We start from the raw sequence: 21,733 nt of genomic DNA, 5'->3' as shown, positions 1-21,733 counted from the left end.
GCCTCAGTTTAACCCTCCATTTCCCTCACTTTTTGCTAAATACAGAAAACGTGTGTTTCCTTTTTTTTCACCAAACGGAAAACTCAACATTTTTTCCATTGTAGTGAGAATAATTGAAGAATATAAAGCTCAACAAGAGGCTTTTTGGCTGTAGGTTCAATTGCTAAGCCGAGCACAATTGTCCAGTCTTCCTGCAGACATCCTGAACCCAAGGCAAGGAAAACCCCTTGTGACCTTTTTCAGCTAAGAAAGTGAAAAGTCCCTGAGCTGTCTTGGACGGAGAAAGCCAAAAGCCTGGGCAAGATTTACGTGCAGCTTCAACTTAGAAAGCCAACACTGGAAAAGAAAGAAAAGAGTTTGCTGTCAATGAGAAACACTTTCCGCATTGCACAGCCTGGTGAGAACCCACGTGGCTTCTAGCTGCAGTTGTCGCTGTGATCTCTAATACAATTTCAACTATTTCAGCTCGGGTTGAGGAACCACCATCCGTCGTCGGCTTGTTAAAGGGATAGCTGTGATGTGGCTAACGAAGATGTCCAACCGATTCTCTCCCACCTACCCAGGACCCTACGAAAAGCTACCTAGGACCCTAATTTCTGGCCTCTCAGCTTCTGCTTTCCTCTTCCTACTTTGTATTTTGCATTTTGGACGTTCCCTTGGCCCGCAACATTTTCCGCACCGGAGTGAGCTCCTTCGTAAACTAAAACCCTTCTGTTGAGACCCAGCCCGCAATCCTTTGCAAAACCAGGTTAGCTAACACGTCCTGCTGCCCACTTCTTTGCACAGCTCCCTTTGGCAACATCCATAGGATTTTGCAGTGCTAGGAAATACTGGCTCACAGGTGGCTAAATAGTAGAGACCGTGGTTAACAAGGGAACAGCAGGGAGAATTAATAACCTCCATGTCAGACAGGGGGAGGTCTGGCTTAACTTTAGCTGCTGTCTTTAACATTCCCTGTTGCTGAGATTACAGAGGCTGCAACCCGACAGCTCCAGCCACCAGCTCCGCCGGCTTATATAAGGCACTTGATAATATAGTGCCCTTTAAAACCCAGGCTCAGGAACGCTTTGGGGAATTCCTCTGCAAGGTTTCAGAGCTCCTGGGCCCTGACAACCTCCACAGAGCAGGACAAAACACTCCCAGCCGGGTTGGACCCTTCTGCCAATAAATTCAGCCGGCTGCTCACAGCACCACGCTCCTGGGGGTTAACTGCTACGTCGCCGCTGCCCTACCAATGAGTTTATGGTGGTTCAGCCTCCGGAGAGCCAGACCTCTTTTGGTAACAGACTGGCATGATCTGTCCCCACTTTGCTGACTGCAGACACGAGGGTTGCGTCCCTGTTGTCACAAAGCAGTAAAAAAAACAAGTCTCCTGCCTTCCCTTTTGAAGAGATAGTTTGAAAGAGATAGTGGAGATAGTTTGAAACTTAGCTGAATTCCTACTTAACAAAAATGAAAACCAGAGTTGGGGAAAAAGCACAAGAGGAGCCAGGGAACTTTTTATTCCCCCAAAAGGCTGAATTGCATCAGCTGGAGAGACAGGACAAAGCTCTTCAGTGAAAAAGATCATCACAACGAACTGAGCTGGTAAGGGAAGCAATCGTCATTCAAGCGAAACTGCAACGTTTCACCCATGGCTTTGTGTGTCTTTGCCAATGCGGAGACGTCTGGAGTCCTTTCCTCGTGCAGAGCACTTGAACTCAGCTGCAGCAACCGAACCCGCCTTGCTGACCAGCATGTGTAGGGACGTAGGACGTCCCTTACGGCACGGCCCCACCAGCTCTTTGCCCACAGCAAGCTAGGCGCTTAGTGGGGCAGCAGAGGCAAACGGAGGCTCTTCTGCCTCCCAAGGATGAGCACGCCGGGACAGCACTTTGCAATGCAGCTGCGTTTCTTGCCAATGCGTGGAGGAGGTCCCACTGATCGAGGCCCTTCCCTTCCTCAGGGAGGAGGAAGCCTGTTCCAGCCCTTTTCCTGCACAGCCACCTGCTTCCTTTGCAGGCTGTGATGGGAATGGGGCCAGCGCTCAGCTGGTTTCTTACCCCTGACGGCTCCCCAGAGGAGAAGGGAAAGCACCCATGTCTTTCCTTGTGCCACCCAAGACTTAACTACAAGGAGAAGAAGCTCACAGCAGCAAGCTTTGCAAAGAAGGTAATATAAAAAACTGGCGCCTTGTACTTCTCTGCACATAAGCCCTGGACACACCCCTCAGCGGAGATTCCAGGACCTTCCTCAAGGCTGGTCCATAAGGCAGTGGCCATATTAAAGTCTTCACCTCCCTAGCGCATGACTTTAAGGTTGCTGCCCCATTACCAGCACATCCAGAACCTAAGCAAAGGGGCACATCTCTTCTGGCACAGACACCAGAGTTTGGGTCCTCCTGATATCCAGCATCCCTCTCATTCCCTCTGTATGCTGGGGCTGTCCTGCACTGAGACCAGCATGCAGAGACCACCCTGCTACAGAAGGCTCTTGGAGGATTACTCAAGCAGCATCACAGCTTCTGGGACACCTCTTTTTCTGATACGCTTTCTAGCTAAAAGAAGGCACTACTGCACAAAGATTTCAACTAAGCTCAGCCTCATAGGGAGGTCAGTGCCAACGCACCCTGGAAAACCCATTTAAAACCTTTAAAAATGCAGCCCAGAGATCACAGAAAAGGCAAAACTTTTGATTCTCTCCTTGCGTACACACCCACACAATATCGCTGTTTTCAACAAAGCTATTCCTGACTTAATGAGATAAGCAGAAAACCAAGTGACCTGTTTTACCACGTCTTAGGACCAAAGTCTCTTGTGGAACTGTGTCACTCAAACGCAGTCACACCTCACCAAGAGCATCAGGCGAAAACAGGACCATGGCTCTCAAATACAAGCAGAAGTTCGATAATAGAGATTGCCAGCTTGTCTTTCACTTGCGTGTTCTGTCTGGTTGCTGATTACCTTATCTTTGTAAGGCTGCACAAAGGGGGATTCAGTGGGTTACTTGTCTTCAAGCCACAGCAATCACAGATCCACAGGCTGAAATGAAAGTATGCTTTCTTCCAAATACATTTTGGCATGGCCAGGAAAAAAGCAGTTTTGTTGCTGTTCAGAAAGGCCTTCTCATATCTCCAGAGATCCTGAGAAGATGCTTTGAGGGTCTGGAGCAGCTCAGCACATTTCAAGTAGCGCCGCCTAAGGGGGAGGCTAGAGCTGCCTTGAATGAAGCTGTGCTATCTGATGGACTGTCCTCCTTCTCAGGTTAATCACAGAACAATTCCCGCCTCTGACTTACCCCCAGTTTCACACCTGGGACATGAAGAGAGCGGTAAAAAGTACATACACCACCCCAGCCTCGGGGAGGAAGCTTCGGTTCCGTCTCCTTTTCTACCACCAGGATGGCAAAAGCAAAACTCGAAGCATTTGGCCAAGCTGCCCGGTTGGTTACAACACATTTATATCATAACATGCCTACACAGCCCGTCAAATAACAATACCAAGATTAAAACCAATACACTTATTCCACAGCTTTATATGATAGTGTCTATCGTACACCCACTCCTACCTGCTGACTAGCTTCCTCACTCCAATGAATAATGTTGTCAGGAGCTTTAATAAATTCTGGAGGTGAACCAGACCACCAGAACCTTTTTAGACTCAAGGAGTTCCAGGAATCCCAACTATCAACAAGCTACAGAAAAACATTTTGTAAGAGAGTCAGATGCCAGGACTTCCTAGGTCTCCTCTGCTTTCTGACGCGGCAGATCAAACATGTGGCTCCCTGAGATCCAGCAGATCAAACATCTGGCTCCCTAAAAGACACACTGAGAAAGGTACAAGTCTGGGAAACCTTTAGCTCTTACTAGAGAGAGTGATGATGTAAAAGGCGTTTTTCCAGACAGGCCTGTGTCCTAAATGAGGGAGAATGACACGGGAACGACACGACACGACAGGGAGAAGAGAAATATGCTTGAAAACTGCCATATTCTAACAAACCCTACAATCTACAGCAGTAATTACAAGTTGGCATCACTCAGAGCAGCCATAAGGTTGTTCTAAACCGCACCGAGGATGGGGAAGAGGAACACGGGGAGCTTCAAACGCCCTCCAGCCAGGACTCGGTATCATGCTCTTGACCATCAACACAAGATGTTTGCACCAAGACATTTGCTGCTGTGCTGAAACCAAAAGCTGCTCACAGAAATTTTCCCATGAACGCATCTAACGAGCAAAAAGAAAACTGGCAGGTGAGAACATAAGCCGGGGAGAAAAAACCAGCATTTGTCTTCTAAAAGCCCCCACTTAGAGGGAATCTATAGGCAGGCCTGGTTAACGCCATAACCAGAAGATGATGCCAGATCTCAATCTGAAGTTTCCAGTAGCTGTCACTAATGCACATCCCCTGTGCCTCTCACCCTGTAAGATGTTTATTATACAGGTGCCTAAGGTCGGGGACCCCTCTCCATGAAGAGCCCAAGCGAAAAATAATTCCCATTTCTCGGAGGGAAGATGCCTCCGTTTTTCAGGAGCTACCTCACCATGACGCCACAACCTAGCTGCAGCACTGCAGCTGCATGCCCTACCTGCTGGAGTACCTTGGAAGAAAGCAGAGTTTCACAGAGGTCCGATTTCAGGGCAGCAGCTCTTCTCCCCACCCCACCACATTGCCCGGCATCATACAGCATCATGAGAAGGTGCCGTACCTGTACGTGACATGCACCGCAGTGCCAGGCTCATCTCTCTCCCAAATCAAAGCCACTCTGTTCGGAGACTTTTCGACGTGTCGATCCAAGCAATTCACTGTAAGAAAACAGAGGGTTAAACCAAGCCTGATCATACGCAAGGTGCTCCGTAAGCTTAGCCTGGCCAAGCGCAACAGCAAGCTAGAGTAAGATGAATCATCATTTGTCACTAGCTAGCCACACACTCGTTTATAACGCTGGGAGTGACAGCATCTGTAGCACTGGTAAAGCTGTCCTTCGCCATATCTGTAGTACGCAAATACGACAAATAGTATAGTTAATTGGCACGGCTGCCTTAGAGATGGCATCCCCACGAGAGGCCTCAGCTGATTCAGCTCAGCTTAGCTCCACCGGCTAAGCTTAAACCAGCCCAAATCTCTCCCCCGCTCCCCGCAGCACAAAGACAAGACACTCTCTTGACGTTTTTGCTCCCCAGAGCGCTTCACGACATAAATCTGACAGACTGTCTTCCCCAGCTTGCATCTTTAGCACTGCGTCGCTTGGATTTTCTAATTAAAGCTCACGTGAAACATTTTTATTCCAGGGTACAACAGAAGAGCTGAACCTCAGCTGACTGAAAATACCTAAAACTTTAGGATCTAGGGTAAACTCACAGAGCACAGACATCTACACGTTACTGGACACCGGGGAACGACGAACATGTCTCAAGCTGTGTACTACACCTCCTGAAACTTAAAGGTATAAAATCACCTTCTGAAGGTGCATCGCTCCCCCCAACAACTTGAGGTAGAGGAAACCCGAACAACTACGTGAGCTGCTCAAGCGGATCGAGGGAAAGCACCCACCCTGAAGAAAGTTATAGAGAATCAACCCAAGAAACCCGCCTGCATGCTCAACAGCAAGTTAGAAATTAACCTTGTAAAGTATTAATTTCAAGCCTAAACTATGCTTACTTATTTCATGACAGTCTTCCAAAGGCAGTTACTTTATTCCAATAGACAACTATTAAAAACCAGGCAGGCACACTGCTGTATAACTCAGAGAAAGCCCTTAAAATTACTGCTGAGTTTCAGATCATATTTTGTGGAAACGTTAATACTGGGGGGGAAGGATTTCATTTCTCCAGATAAACCAAAGGCAACAGAAGCTGCCTATTGCCGTCACAATTTGTGAAGTTTAAGGGAACTGCAGCACGGGAGTAAGCTCCGGCTGTTCTGTGATCGCTTCTCTGATCGGAGCTGATTTGCACCACCGCAGGGTGGAATAAGCCCCCGAAGGTGTACAAAGAGAGAAATCCCTCAGAATTTGGTGTATTTCATTTCATTTCAAGACAACTGTCCATCTCAAAAATATAAACAAGCGCTCTTCAGCTGTTTAAAGTCTTTTACTTTTTAATGTAAATTCCTGCAGCGATACTATAAAAATAAAGGTGATACAGAGCCATTTCTTAGGCCATCCTAAGACGATATGGGAAGACAAAAGCTCTAATGGGGAATGCTTTAAGCAGCTAAACACTGGTTTCCTCCGCCATCCCTCCACAGGTAACTGGATCTGCTGTGGCTTGGTCCGTGACCCTGAGCAACTCCCACCTCCCAGCTCGTTGCAGCAACGCCCTCACATATTGCGCCACACTGCAGTAAATCACATTAACGGGGATTCATTGCTCAAGCAGCATTTCTTACTCGTGAGCAGCCGTACTAGCTTTTCGGAGGGAATTTCTGTTGCAGAAAGCCCCAGCTGAGCCAAGTCATAGCTTTAGCTCTTGGCACAGTAAGAACCAGCAGGTGAACCGGGGCCAAATGCTGTTATTTCCTTCCTGATCTGAGGCTTACAAGAGCGTTTTGGTCATTTTACAAAATAGAAGTTAGTGACCTTCCCCTTACTGTTATACCCTAATGGTTTCTCCATACGTTTCTTGCCTCCTCAACAACGCTTGGAAACGATTCATTTCAGTAGGACATGCTCCCGAGAACCCACTGGTTGGAAGCGCAGTCATTTTTCAGGTTATTCTGCTGGCCAGGAGTTATGGTACAATAAACCCAGAAGTGCTGAAGCTCACAGCTCCCCCAAATCCTACTGCAAGGTCTCCCCAGGCACAAAGCAGCAGATGACTTGGTTGCCTGTGGTCCAGCCGTGCTGGGAGACGGGCACACAGGATGCTCTGGATCAGGGACCTGAACTGTTGCCGTGTTTCTGTAACCAGTGTTCAAATCAAGAGAGCAAGGGACAAAACCAGAGCCTCTTAGCAGAAAACCAGCCACTCGACTGTGGTCGAGTACCATCTTCATCGCGCTTTAAAAGAACAAAACCAACAATAGCAAAACGGTTTAATCCTGTGCATCTATGTTTCAGAGGTCTGAGATTTCCTTTTACCTATGCAAAGAAAACTCAGTGGCACTTAGTGCCTGCTGAAGAACCAGACCCAAGACATGATCTAAAATCGGGCCCAGCAATATCTGGATTTCAGACACTTGACCCATGTGGGATCCAGAAAGCGGTGATGATCCCACTCTACAGAGGAAAGAAACAGATCCCTGAAAGTCTCTGTGCTCAGCCAAGATCCTCCTTTCAACAGGAATCAATGAAAACAGAAATCTGGCTAAAATCCCCCTGACTGCTGGGTGCTGGAAGCAGGGCTGTACACACACCCCTGTCAACTTGGGATCCACTGCTGGGAACCATCTCCTGGGACGAGATGCTCCCCTATGTTCTCTGGAAGACCTGATGGTTTGCCCTTTTGCCGTGTAAAAAGGTGTCCAGAGATGTTCCAGTTCCTGCACTACCGAACTGGTGATTCAAGCACTCTCCCAGGGATGAGACATGAAGGCAAGAAACATACATCACTGTTAAAAGACTTCACCACCAAGCTGTACCCTGGACGGGGCTGGGGTTTACTCCCACTGGATGAAGCAGGGTCACAGCACAGAAGAGGCGAGATATGGCCAGGAAGAAACTCAGAGGTGGTCAGGACTGTCATGGCAATTTTTTTCTTCCTTCATGTAAGTGGTGAAGTTGGAGGAAAAGGCCCAGCTCCTCGTTTAAGACAGAAAAGAGGCTGCAGCCTCCACCATAAAAGACTGGGATTCGCACCGTCCCCCACCTTTGGTTCATCTTCTCATCGGCGCTGTGGACCCCACCACGGGACCAAGCAGCACCCGGCCACCGGGGCTGAGGGTGGCAAAGCCAAGGTCAAGCCATCCCTGCCGGCATGGCGCCGGGGATGCCGCGTGCCAGCCCTTCGGCAGGCCTTCGCTCGCCTTCACCCTGCTCACACCCGAGGGCCACGTCGGGGCTGCGGCCGGCTCTCGGCCAAAGCCATGGGCGGCCGGCGGGGAAGCAGCGCCATGGGCGAGAGGCTTCGCCCGCCTCATCCCTGGCTTGGGATCTTTCTCCCCGCTTCCCAGCAGGTCGCAACGCCCGGCGGATTTTCTCCGAGCGCTGCCCAACCGAAATCCTCGTGGGGCTGGTTTGGTTTTGGTTTTTTCCCCTCTCAAAAAATGAGGGGCGAGGGTGGAAACGATCCCAGTGGGAAACCTCCCGGCCGGCCCGAGGGCGGGAGCCGGGCAGCACCGGCGGGGGATGCGGGGGCCGGGGGACGCCTTACCGGAGACGTTGAGGCGGCCGCCGAGGAACCAGCGGGTGTCGCCGGCGGCCGGGCCGGCCCGGCAGGCCGCGTGGAAGGGGCTGTCCCAGCGCAGGGCCCCCCGCGCCACCTCCGCCCAGAAACCGGCGGGGTCGCGGGCCGCCCGCTCCCGCCAGACCCGGTACTCGCCGGGCGGCAGCTCAGCGGGGCCCTCCGCCTGGCGGCTGCTGCTGCTGCTGCTGCTGCTGCTGCAGCGAGCCCGGGGGGCCACCGGCAGCCCTCCCGCCGGCAGTGGGCGGCGGAGGGACCGCAGCACCCGCGCTCGGGCCCCCGCCAGCGCCATGGGGCAACGGCCCGCCGTCGGGGCCCCGCCGCGCCCGGGCCCGGCGCCGCCCCCGCCTCCGCCCGGCACAGGGAGGGAGAGAGACAGAGAGAGAGAGAGAGAGAGAGAGAGAGAGACCGCCTGCGGGGAGGGGCTGCCCCCAGCGGGGCGGCTCCGGGAGACACCCGCCGCCCCCACGGACACCCGGCGGCGTCTCACACCCACGGGGGCGCCCCAAGGGAAGCCCCCAGCACTGCACCCGCGCGGCCCCGGGATCGCCCCGCTGCCGGGGACACCCCTGGTAGCATCCCACGCACCGAGACACCACCCCCCCGCAGGGCGCCCCGGGATCGCCCCGCGGCCAGGGAGACCCTTGGGAGCATCCCGCACCCAGAGACACCCCTGCACCCCCCGGGACCGCCCCGCAGCCGGGGAGACCCCTGGCAGCATCCCACAGCCCGAGACACCCTCTAAGGGTGCCCCGGGAGCATCCCGCAGCCAGGGACACCCCTGGGAGCATCCCACCCCCAGAGACATCCCCCACAGGCGCCCCGGGAGTGCCCCGCACACAGAAGGACACGACTGCAGCCTCTCAGCCTTGGGCACACCCGTAGCACACCCGCAGGTACGCTCCACCCAGAGAAAACGCCTACCCAAATGCACCCCCCGCTGTGTCCACACAGCCTTGGGAGCAACACCCCCTCCCCGCACCCCCAGAGTCACCTGCAGAGATACACCCCGCGTGTACACCGCCCTGGGACCATCACCAGCACCACCATGCAGGCAGAGGTGCACCCCTGCACACCCCCTCACTGCCACAGACACGGGTGCCCAGGTACGGCCGCCCACTGTGGCACACACAGCAACACTCGCTGTCCCAACAGCGGCTGTCCGTCAGCTACACGCCTGGACACCCACCCCAACATCAGCGGCAGGGTCCTCAGACAACGCGCCCAGCCCTCCCGCACCGACAGGGCTTGCGCAGGTGGGGAGGTGGCAAACACACTGCGCCCTCGCGCCCCGCCACGTGCCATACCCCTGTCCCCAAATTCATGGAAATGGGGTAAGTCTCTCTATGTGGGTACACATCGACTTTTTGCTTGGCAAGCCCTGCGAGCATCGTCGTTACCACAACGTGGAGCTCCTGGCTTTGGTATCACGACACTTCTTCCTCCTTCTCAACCTCAGGACCAAATTTAACCCTGACTTTCTAGTGCAAACCCTCCACAATGAGTGTTGTCCCAAGAGCAGCAAGATTTCACAGCAGGTGACACAGAGCTTCCTCCCTGAGCATTGCAGGGACCTCTTTGCTGGCATGGAGAAACTAATTCTCTCAGGCAATTCGCTCCAGCCTCCCATCACAGAGTTTGAAAAGTCATATTAGAGCAGCAGGGTCTGGGCATCCTTAAGAAGTGCCGAAGTGCCGAAGTGCCTAAGCGCCAACTCAACTCACTCCCAGAGTCTGGGCACACAAAGCATATTTCACGTTCAAGATTAAAAACTTAAGCCTACTCTTTATGCTGAGCTGAGGCTTGTTCTGGCAGTGGCAGAGACAAGTAGTGTTTTCTACAAATTTTTCCTCTGCTAGAACTATCAGCAGACACTTTATCTCGGTAAATAATAAAGATTTTATCAGGATTTGGATTTCTGCCGCTTCTGGCGTTTTCAGCTGTGTTTTACAGGTAACGTACAAGAATAAAAAATACTCTTAGCTTCCTCGTAAAGTTGGCATTGCTGCACTGCTAACGTAGTTCGGCATTCCTTGTGTTTTGAATGCCAGTGTTTCGGGTTGCAAAGTGCTAAATTACAAAAAACAGCACTTGTGCCACCTGGTGCCAGAGGGGAGTATGGAGAGCTCTTCAGCTTTCGCTTGGTTTGCTTAAGGGGCGCTCAAAAGTTTTCTATCAAATGTTGCCTGTATGCAAACCACACCCCCACCCAGGATTTCAGGGGAATGCTTCTCACAAAACAAGCAAATGAGTTGTCAAAAAAACTAAGCATGAATTTAAATTCTTCGGCCTGAAAAGCTAGCTGCTTCATTTGCAGACCTTGAAATCTTCTGGGAATGGTGCCCTTCTCTGGTTTTCTTCCACATGAGGCTGATTTTCCTTTTCCACCCCCAAGTTTTATTTTTCTCATCCTTCACCAGACCACCCCCCCACCCTCAAGTTTTGATTGTCTTTTTCCTCAATGAAAGCCATGACCGCCATCAACACAACTCATGTAATCCAGACTGGAGGCCACCTGAGCTGGGCCGCTGGGCAGGACAAGCACAGCCCCAGTTCTCCTTTCTTGCCTCCAAGAGGGCTGAGGAGAAGGGAGATGAGTCCCTGAGATTTTGCAATGCCTACTTGTCCTTGCTATGGCTTTCAGGCAGTGAAGGCTGGCAGCAGGCTGTTGACTTTTGAGAACCAAGGGGTGCTCCAGCAATTCTCATTATTAAGTACGGCGCTTGAGTATGCTAGGAAAGGCTGGTGCTGGATAAAATACAGGTTATGGAATTGCTTCCTGCATTCGCTGTGTCAGAAGATCCTCCTGGCATTATGGAGTCCAAACAGCGATGATTGACACAGAAGTCCACTTACTGTGATCTACAAAGGCCGTCTCTCTTATGGTAGCTCCCAATGTCTTGTGGCCGCCAGGGCAGAAGAAGACATTCCCTGCTGCAGCCAAGTCCCCTGCCACAGCCTCCTGGTCCAGCCAGACAACCTCACTGCCCTGCAAGAGATTTTAGCAGCCAAGAGGCTCACCTGCTGAATAGCTGCAGCCCCTGGCATGTGTTAAGGGTCTTCTGTGCTGATGCCATGGCAGGCACTGATGAACCAAGGCAGTAGTGGTTTGAGTAGAGGGTGAGTTTGGCTGAGGATAGCTGACGATCGGAGCTGTAGCCAAAACAAAATCAAAAACAAACAAAAAAACCCTCCAACCTCCCACATCTTTCTACTCCTGTTCTTGCTGCTACCAGCAGTTATTTATTGGCCTCATCTTTGATTCCTGCCAACATGTACAAGATTTACTCAATGTGGTGTGCAAGCCCTAAAACTGCCAGCACAAAGCTGAGCATAGGCAGAGGTGCTTGCAGGATGGGGACCTTCAACTGGAAGCACTCAGGCACAGGATTTTTGTCCCTGCCAGGTTAAAGAGCACCTGGCATCCTAGCAAGCCTGGCTGGCTTTTCCACATCCATCTCTGGCCCACTGGAGACAGATTGAAGCCTCAGCCTTCAGCTGAAACCATCCTGGTTAGAGCCAGGAGTCCACCAGGCTAATCCCAGCCATGGCCTCCACGCCACGCTAACTCTCCACGGGCTCGTTTTCCATTTACCCCCCAAATCACCTCTTGCTCTCTGTGGTGTGACACCCTGGAGACCACTGGTCCTGTGCCACCAGGGAGAGAGAGAATGTGCTGGGATTTCTGCTTGTGCCCCACTCCCAGGCACAGCTACCCTACAGGCATGCGCACCGATGCCCTCTGAGCGCTTTGCTTTGCCTTTCCGTCTTTTCTAGCAAAGAGGGTATTTGAGTTATGTTTCCCAATTGCTCATCCCCCTATTTTTCCCATAATGGCCTAAAAAGGAGAGTAAGAAGACGGCGAACTGCCACTTGGTTATCACTGTTCTGCTCGTGACCATCCTTTCCAGCAGTCTTCCCACGGTGGCGTGCACACAGCTGATATCCGGCTCCACAAAGAAAGGCATGGCCAGGCAAAAACATCACTACAGAGCCAGGTACACACTGGTCTGTGTTAGAAATCTTCCCAAGTCGCAATTAACCCAGATTTTAATAAAATCTTTTGCTGATTTTCAGCTACCTTTGGGCCTGCAGGTGAAATTGGACACGTTCCCAGGTGGCTGTTCCAGTGGGTTTGTGGGCCCATGCAGCTCCACCTGCAGAGGAGAAGGCCCAGAGGGAGGTTTAGAGCAGAGATGAAGTAAAGCTAAAACGCAGCTGTTCAGGTACCACTTTACCTCAGTGGCGCAGGTCAGCACAGACCTTGGGTCCAAAGCGACAGGAGCTACAGCGAGTTTGAAGGAGCAGAGTACCTGAGCTAAGCGGGGACGTGAATCTTTGCCAGATCTGCCCACATCTAGCCGCACCTGAAATAAAGGTCTAAAGAGCGTGAAAAATAAATATTCGCTGCACTTCCATTTATGAATGTGTAACAAATGCCCGGTAAGTGACAAGGGAGAAAAACAATACTCAGAAATATCCAGATAACTAAAGTGCTTGTAGGCGGATGTAAAGAGACTAAAAAACATCACTAACATTAAAGCACTGTCTTGCAAACATGAGATTGCAGGTATTTCCCTTAAATTGAAATTGACTGAAGGCTTCAGCACCAAATTCTTCTATCCCCTCCAGCTTGGTACTGATGCTCTGGGCTCAGTGTCCATGTGTGGCAGAAGCCCACTCATGGGCAGACAGTTGCCTGGTGGAAACAACTGAGGAAGTTAGGAAGCCTCCAGCTCTCACTTGACTTCCGCTTCAGCTCATCAAGTGGTATTGCCTTCTCCTTTCAATTAAGGTTAAAGAGATGCAAGTTGCAACATAAATGTGATGGCACAAAAAACTGCTTTTGCGGAAAAGGGGTGGAAGGACCCAGAGAAGCTGTGGTGTCTCCATTCCCGGAGATCTTCCAAACTGGCCTGGACAAGTCCCTGTTCTAATTCTGAAGTTAGCTCTGCCAGCAAGACAAGGCTCTCCCCAGCCAGGGCCCAGTGCCGCACTACACAAGCAAGGTGGATGCAGCGGTGGTAGCCAGGTTCAACCAAGAGCTCAAGTCATCAGGTAAGTTTGTGGTGATGAGGCAAGTATGAGGTCAAGCCAGGTAGTCAAGTTACAGACCAGGATCGGGTCCAGTGACGGTAGCCTGGCTCAGACACTCTCCAGTGATTCCCGGGCAGGCCCATAGTAACAAGACAGCTTCAAGCTCAAGCCAGGAAGTCCATCCATACATCAGAGTCCATGGACAGGTACAGCTGTGGCTGAGCTGGAGACCAGCACAGCATTGCTCAGGCAGGGACTGAAGACTGAAGACTAAGACGAAATGGAGCTCATGGGCCCACGGGCAGGGTGTGGGTAGAACCCCAGCTGAGGCTCGTAAGGGCCATTAAGGTGCACTCAGAACCATGACAGTCTCTTCCAATCCAACTCTGCTACTGGGTGTGTGCTTGGTGCTCCACCAGCCCTCTGAAAAAGGGGTCTGAAGGGCACTGAGAAACATGTGAGAGGGCCACTGCAGAGGAAGACAGCTCCCCAACTTCTTTTCTTCTGCCTGCTCCCCTCGAGCCCTCTCAAGCCCAGCACCAGGAGACAGTGCTTGGGGATGCAAGTGATGGGGGACTTGACTTGCAGCACAGAGAGCTCGTGCGGCAACTGACAATCATAGACCTAGAGTTCACTATCAGGGTGGTGAGGCACCGGAATAGGCTGCACAGAGAAGTTGTGGATGCCCCATCCCTGGAAGTTTTGAAGACCACGCTGGATGGGGCTTTGGGCAGCCTGGTCTAGTGGGAGGTGTCCCTGCCCATGGCAGTGGGGTTGGAACTAGGTGATCTTTAAGGTCCCTTCCAACTCAAACCATTCTGTGATTCTATGAGAATGCAACTGCCTGTGAAGGGTTGTGTTACACCCTTGGGATGAGCTGCTGCAGGGCTGGAGACTCCCCGGAGTCTGCAGAATGCTTCCACTGAGCAAGCCCTTAATGCAGGAGGCGCAGGGCCACCTCCAGCCAGTGGAGGAACATCTCGGGGGCCTGGCAGCCCTGTTTTCCCTGGATTGAGTGGCTGGGGGTGGCCATGGCTGTGGTGGATCTTGCTTTGCATGGGCATGTCTGCAGGGATGTCAATCTTCCTAACATATCCCCGTCGTTACCACTCTGGCCCCAAGGGACTGCTTTGGGTGGGAGGAAGAGGCCTGGCTAGGAGATATGTCCCACAAGGGACGGGGGAGCACCGTAGCCCTGTGGAAGATGCAGATGGGGACAGCACTGGTTCTGGTGGTGCAGTGTCCAGCCAATGCTGGTGGTGGTGGTTCCGGTCCCAGTACGGTGTCCAGCCCAGGCTATGCTGGTGCTGGTCACTGGCAGTGCAGTGTAGTGCACCAGTCCCTTGCCGGTGGTGCTAGAGCTGGTCCTGGCCCCAGAGGACTGGGGTAAAATAAAATAGGCCAGCACTGCTGGGGCTGACACCACTGCCAGCTCGGGGCAGTGCCAGCCCCATGCTGGTGACGCTGCCAGCCCCAGTGCAACGCAATGCCCAGCCTCAGGCAGATGTGCTGGTGCTGGTCTTGGTCCCCACAGCGCAGTGTCCAGCTCTGCGCTGAAGGTGCCAGTGACAGTCCCAGGCCCAGTGGGACGGTCTTGGTGAGACCGTCCCAGGACCAGTCTGCTGGTCCTGGTCAAAGCGCAACACCTGGCCCCGTGCAGACAGTGCCAGTGCTGGTCCCAGTCCCTGGGCAGTGCAGAGCTCAGCCACATACTTGTGGTGCTGGTCACAGTGCCCAGGTGTGGAATAATTACTAAATTGGCCAAGAACATAAAATACAGCATTGTTCACACATTAAGGAAAGTCATAAAATCAAGAGGCTTCTGAGGTAGAATACAGCCGCAGCTAGCACACGAAGAATGCAACATCTGTGATTCCCTGTACAAGGTTGTTTGCGAAACTACACGAGGGATGGAACGGAACACGCTTGTTCCGTGGCCTTCCCTTGTGACGAATAGCAGATATGGGGACGAGATGGTACTACGGAACTGATAAGCGGCCTGCACGCTACCCGAGCCAACATTTCATCAAATGTTGATGAAATGCTGTCCTTTTGTGCGAACTTTGCTCACCACAATGTACCAAAACACACCTCCATCCCGGAGGCTATCCGCCCCCGGGGTGTGAACACTCCTCCTTGAATACATTAATCATAATAAAAGTACGTATGACTAAAGTCACTCAAACTCCACTTTGAAGATAAAAAAATAATATAAAAATAGCCCAAGAGAGGGGGGATGTCAGGGAAGACACCATCGCGAAGAATTCCACCGCTGATTTCCGGGATCAGTCGACGGGCTGAGCCTTTCTTCCCCCCCGTAGGGACGCCTTTGGGTAAGACTTCGATTACACCGAGCGCTTTCTCGGGGACTTAGAAATTTCTCTAGAGAATCTCTACCCTACATTTATAGCCAGGCTGTATCGTTTATAATTTTGTCGCGCGTTTGTATACTTAGCAATATCTTTATTTGCACGTGCTTTGCAGACAGTGTATTTATCACCGGCAATCCTAAAGAACCTGTATATCTGTTGTTTAAATAAACTGCACTGTTTAAGTAGCTAGTCGTTTCGCTTTCTCACTGAACGCGACCAAAACTACAGAGAGGCCGTGCTAGTTCAGGAGCACGACTAGACTGAAGGTGCAGTCCACTATTAGTGTATCCAAATCGTAATAGTTTAATACATATTAAACGCGATTGGACTGATAGTGTTGAATTGGGCATCACTCAGAATTTAAACCTAGCCGCACCTAGCCTCCCACCTCGGTGAGGAGTGTTAGAACGCAAGGGGGTTTATCTTCTGCCAAAACCGCTTGGCCCCGTTTCACGTAACAGAATTTGGCGTAGTCCGGCGGGATTGCCATGGATAAACTGCTGCAAAAATATGATTGTGCCCCTTCCCAGGCTGGGAAGGAGTGGGCCCAAAAATTTTGGAAGGATGAAGAGAAAGTGGTGGAACGTATTGAAGAGTGTCGGGTTTCACAGAAGCTCAGAGCGGGGAAAGGCAAGGGTGTGATTTGTGCTGTGTTAGGCACCTGTTTATCTTGTGCACAACAAGAAGCTAGAGAAACCCCTGCTCCTAATCTGATTTCAGCTGTAGAATATGCAACCCTGAAATCGGAGAATGAGGTGCTGAAGTCATCATTAGCCTTGCAAAAGGAGACAGGAGAAAAATTAAGAACTCAAGTTGATAAGCTTGTGAGTGAGAATGAATGTTTAGGAAACCAGAATGCTCAACTTAAAATATTATTAGAAAGGGTGACTGGGCTCTTAGATAAAATGCAGCCCTCGACCCAGGTCCAACAGATTCGTAAGTTAATGCGTTATCCAAATTCCGGAACCCAGAGCGGAGATTTTTTGTCTAATAGTGAGGATGATGAAGAAGATGAGGAGGAAAGGACTTTTACTTTGAAATCCCAAGTTTTTCCTTTACGTCCTCTGGTTAAAACTGAAACTGCAGTTGATGACGATGATGAAATTCACACCACTGTGCGTACCGTTCCAGGGACACCAACCGAGTTAACAAAAATAAGGGAGAAATATTCGAGGCGACCAGAAGAGTCAGCTGTTGAGTACGTGTGGCGAGTTTCTTCTGAAGGGGGGGACAGAATTATGCTGAGTGAGGAAGAAGCAGGAGACTCTTGGGGACCAGGAGTGTTTTTAACCACTATGCCTGGGGATCATAATTATTCCCTAACTGCTCGAGCAGCCTATTGGGCAGGGGGTATGGATCCGCGAGAGAGGGGGGAGCCGTTAGAGATTAGAGCTACAGGCTACTCTGATCTATTTGCAGCTGTACGGAAAGCAGCTTGTCTGCAAGCCATGTATGACAGAGAGGAATTTCGGAAATCCCCAATGTCAGCCCCTATCGACCCCGATCGATTAGCCCCTCTCATCCGTGGTCTTCCCGATTGCCTGAAACCGTTCCTTGTTCGCACTCAAGATCGTATACGGGATGCTCGGGGTGCTCATGGGCGGGGCCGTCGTCACTACATGCCCACCTGGAATGAATATGTACAGGAAATAGACCAATATGGGCGCCGAATGGGCTGGGCCAGCCTAACTAGTGAGAAATCCTCCGAACACCCCCGAAAGGTTCGCCAAGTCCGAACTCACACTAAAAACCCTAAATCGGAGGAAAGGTTTAAGCCTGATAAGGACCGAAATGAGTTGTGGCGTAAAGCCCTACAATTAGGGGTGCCCCGACAATTCTTGCACGGTGTCCCTACGGGAGATCTCCGTACACTAGTCCAATCTCTAACTAGAAAGAATAATGCGGCTGGGGAGAAAAGTCTAACCAGAGAATCCCCAAGTCGTGAGAAAATTGTGCCTTCTGCACCGGAACGTAACTTGATTGATTTGACAGAGTCCCAGCCAAAAAACTCCTATCCCCGGGGAGGGCAGTGAGCCACCCTGTCCGGCAGGTACTAGCAATTCAATGGCTCTCTCATAAAGACTCCGAACCCGTTATTGTCATTCCTGTTGGACCCCGGAAGATATCGGTAAATTTTATTATCGATACCGGAGCCCAAATGTCTGCAATCACTAACGAAACAGCACAACTTCTAGGTATAAATCCCACCCGACGCAGAGTCAACTTCACAGGAATTGATGGTGTGGTAAAAACATGCCCCACTGCAAAAATTAACCTCTGGTTGCCGGGAGAGCAGCGAATGACTAGGGCAGAAGTGTTAGTGGGTGCCTCGCATACTAACCTCCTAGGATTTGACATGCTGCGTGGGCGAATGTGGAAATTCCCGGATGGAACTGTGTGGAGTTTTGCAGGACGCAAAAAAGGATTAGACACAGTTAAACTGGGCCTATTAGAAACATCTATACCTTTGCCTCCCTCTAAAATTACCAACGTCCGACAGTACCCACTGCCTGCAGCTGCACTTGCAGGAGCAGACGGGGTGGTATCAGATTTAGAAAAAAGAAACATCATTAAGAGGACTCACTCGCCTTATAATTCACCGGTGTGGCCAGTAAAGAAACCAACCGGGCAATGGCGTTTCACAGTAGATTACCGAAAGTTAAACGCCAACACTGCACCCCTGACCGCTGCGGTTCCGAATATCGCAGAAATTGTGACAATGATAAAAGGAGCTGCCCATCCTTGGATGGCTGCCTTAGATGTAAAAGACATGTTTTTTATGATTCCCCTCCTTGAGCAAGACAAAGCGCAGTTTGCATTCACGTGGAAAGGAGTCCAATATACCTTTAACCGACTTCCACAAGGATACAAACATTCCCCCACCATTGCTCATAATGCTTTAGCTAAAGTGCTATCAGAGATTCCTGTTTCACAGGGATGTACAGTATACCAATATATTGACGACATCTTAATAGGGGGAGAGAGCCAAGAAAGTGTACAAGACATGATGCAAAACATCCTCTACAGTCCTCTCTATCAGCATTGTGAAATCACCAATGGCTTTTATCGAATATATTGCCTCAGTGGGAAGAAACAGGTGAAAAAGACCATCAGCTGATCACAAATGCACTTGGTACAACCCAAAACAATGTTTCCTTGGCCCTTAGTTGTATCCAAGCCCAACTGTGGATGCAATCTATGACAGCCGCAATTATAAGGGAAGGTGAAGAAGGCACCTTGCCCACCGAAATTCGAAAAGTAATATGGGATAATGCAATTGAGTTTGAGAGAAAATTTCAATCCTGGTGGTATCTGGTTAATTTCACCTATGATCCCACTGAGAGCAAAGCCACAGCTTTTGTCTTAACGATACGCAATGCCTCAGTATACACCATATACCCAATCATCGCACTGGGGTTGAATCACCATGGAGCTATACTCCATCCGGTAGAGCATAGAGTGTGGGCACAACAAAACGAGAATAAATGGCAAACTGTTGATGTTGAAGCATGCATTTCACGAGATCAACAAGGATTCATTTGAGAGAGTAATACTCTCAAGGCACAAGACATTTGTCTTGACACCAACCAGAATGTTTGTCATTTTGAGATACAACCTGATGAAACCCCAGAAACTGTGCTTGTATACATTGGGAAAGGGTGTGTTTGCATGAGGTCTCCCTGTACTTTTGTATTCGTAGATGACATAGCAGTAGATATAAGTAATAACTCAAATCTTTGTGTTTGTAACTTTACTAACATCATTGGATGTGACTTCAGTTATTCAGCTCCTGTTACGTCTTTTCAATTGCTACAATCTAATTACACATTGATTCGAGATTTGCTGCCTACCCCTATCGGAATGAATCTCTCACTAGTGAAGAAGTTGCTACAACACGATGAATTGAAGCGATTGTTGAAAGAGGCCCAAGAAAATGGACAAAGAACTCTGATTACTGTCCATCATGATGTTGAAGAAATACACCATGTACTGGAAAGGGTCAAGAGAGACGGAGGACATGAATGGTGGGACACCCTCTTTGGATGGTCACCAACAGCTACAGGACTTTTTAACAAGATGCTCCATCCTGTTGTTGTTCTACTAGTACTCACTGTATTGTGCTTTGCTTTGACAATTGTTTTGTATGTTAGACTTTGGATTATGATGAAATGCTTAACTCGCTTAATCACCCCACAAGAAGTATTTGCACTTGATATCCCTCGCCATAAGAGGACATGTGATATTCCCCATCAGTATTGATTATCGTGGAGCTTGAGTGACTGTAGTCACGGGGTGGATTATGTGGAATAATTACTAAATTGGCCAAGAATACAAAAATACAGCATTGTTCACACATTAAGGAAAGTCATAAAATCAAGAGGCTTCTGAGGTAGAATACAGCCGCAGCTAGCACACGAAGAATGCAACATCTGTGATTCCCTGTACAAGGTTGTTTGCGAAACTACACGAGGGATGGAACGGAACACGCTTGTTCCGTGGCCTTCCCTTGTGACGAATAGCAGATATGGGGACGAGATGGTACTACGGAACTGATAAGCGGCCTGCACGCTACCCGAGCCAACATTTCGTCAAATGTTGATGAAATGCTGTCCTTTTGTGCGAACTTTGCTCACCACAATGTACCAAAACACACCTCCATCCCGGAGGCTATCCGCCCCCGAGGTGCGAACACTCCTCCTTGAATACATGAATCATAATAAAAGTACGTATGACTAAAGTCACTCAAACTCCACTTTGAAGATAAAAAAATAATATAAAAATAGCCCAAGAGAGGGGGGATGTCAGGGAAGACACCATCGCGAAGAATTCCACCGCTGATTTCCGGGATCAGTCGACGGGCTGAGCCTTTCTTCCCCCCCATAGGGACGCCTTTGGGTAAGACTTCGATTACACCGAGCGCTTTCTCGGGGACTTAGAAATTTCTCTAGAGAATCTCTACCCTACATTTATAGCCAGGCTGTATCGTTTATAATTTTGTCGCGCGTTTGTATACTTCGCAATATCTTTATTTGCACGTGCTTTGCAGACAGTGTATTTATCACCGGCAATCCTAAAGAACCTGTATATCTGTTGTTTAAATAAACTGCACTGTTTAAGTAGCTAGTCATTTCGCTTTCTCACTGAACGCGACCAAAACTACAGAGAGGCCGTGCTAGTTCAGGAGCACGACTAGACTGAAGGTGCAGTCCACTATTAGTGTATCCAAATCGTAATAGTTTAATACATATTAAACGCGATTGGACTGATAGTGTTGAATTGGGCATCACTCAGAATTTAAACCTAGCCGCACCTGGCCTCCCACCTCGGTGAGGAGTGTTAGAACGCAAGGGGGTTTATCTTCTGCCAAAACCGCTTGGCCCCGTTTCACGTAACACCAGGCCATGCAGTGCCCGGACACATACTGGTGGTGCTGGTCCCAGTGCCCAGGCCATGCAGTGCCCAGCCACATACTGGTGGTGCTGGTCCCAGTGCCCAGGCCATGCAGTGCCCAGCCACATACTGGTGGTGCTGGTCCCAGTGCCCAGGCCATGCAGTGCCCGGCCACATACTGGTGGTGCTGGTCACAGTGCCCAGGCCATGCAGTGCCCAGCCACATACTGGCGGTGCTGGTCCCAGTCCCCGGGCTGCGCAGTCCCCAGCCCCACGCTGGTGATGCCAGTGCCGGCCCCAGCAGCGCAGAGACGAGCCTTGCCCCAGTCCCCGTCCTGCCAATGCCCCTGGCCGTGCCGGCGCTGCCGGCGCCGCTCCCAGGGCGGTGCCGTGCCCAACCCCACGCCGCTGCCGGGTACCGGGTACCGGGTGCCGGGTTGCCGGTGGCGGCGGGGCGGGCCCGGGGCGGGCCCGGGCGGGCGGGGGCGGCCCGCGGGTGATGTCAGGCTGATGCTGTCGGTGCGGCGCGCGGTGCATTGTGGGCGAATCCCGGCCGCCCGCCGCGGCTCCGAGGGGGAGGATGCTCCGGGGGCCGGCCCGCCCCACAGCCGCAGC

General features: G+C 51.0%; 1 protein-coding gene across 1 annotated transcript in view; it reads right to left on the bottom strand.

Annotated features, from left to right (window-relative positions):
- Positions 1–8,637, bottom strand: part of ACSS1 (acyl-CoA synthetase short chain family member 1) — a 38,834-nt gene extending 30,197 nt beyond the window's left edge. Inside the window, exons 1-2 of the mRNA XM_054195368.1 lie at positions 8,289–8,637; positions 4,685–4,781 (exon numbers count right to left, since the gene is read on the bottom strand). Of these exons, the coding sequence (XP_054051343.1) occupies positions 4,685–4,781; positions 8,289–8,610 (419 nt within the window). The 5' untranslated portion in view covers positions 8,611–8,637. The remainder of the gene's footprint in view (positions 1–4,684; positions 4,782–8,288) is intronic.
- Positions 8,638–21,733: the final 13,096 nt, after the last annotated feature.

Source organism: Rissa tridactyla, chromosome 3 (assembly GCF_028500815.1).
Source record: "Rissa tridactyla isolate bRisTri1 chromosome 3, bRisTri1.patW.cur.20221130, whole genome shotgun sequence".
Classification (NCBI taxonomy): Eukaryota; Metazoa; Chordata; class Aves; order Charadriiformes; family Laridae; genus Rissa; species Rissa tridactyla.
Note: the sequence above shows the minus strand (reverse complement) of the source record. Positions and strands in the feature narration are given on the sequence as shown.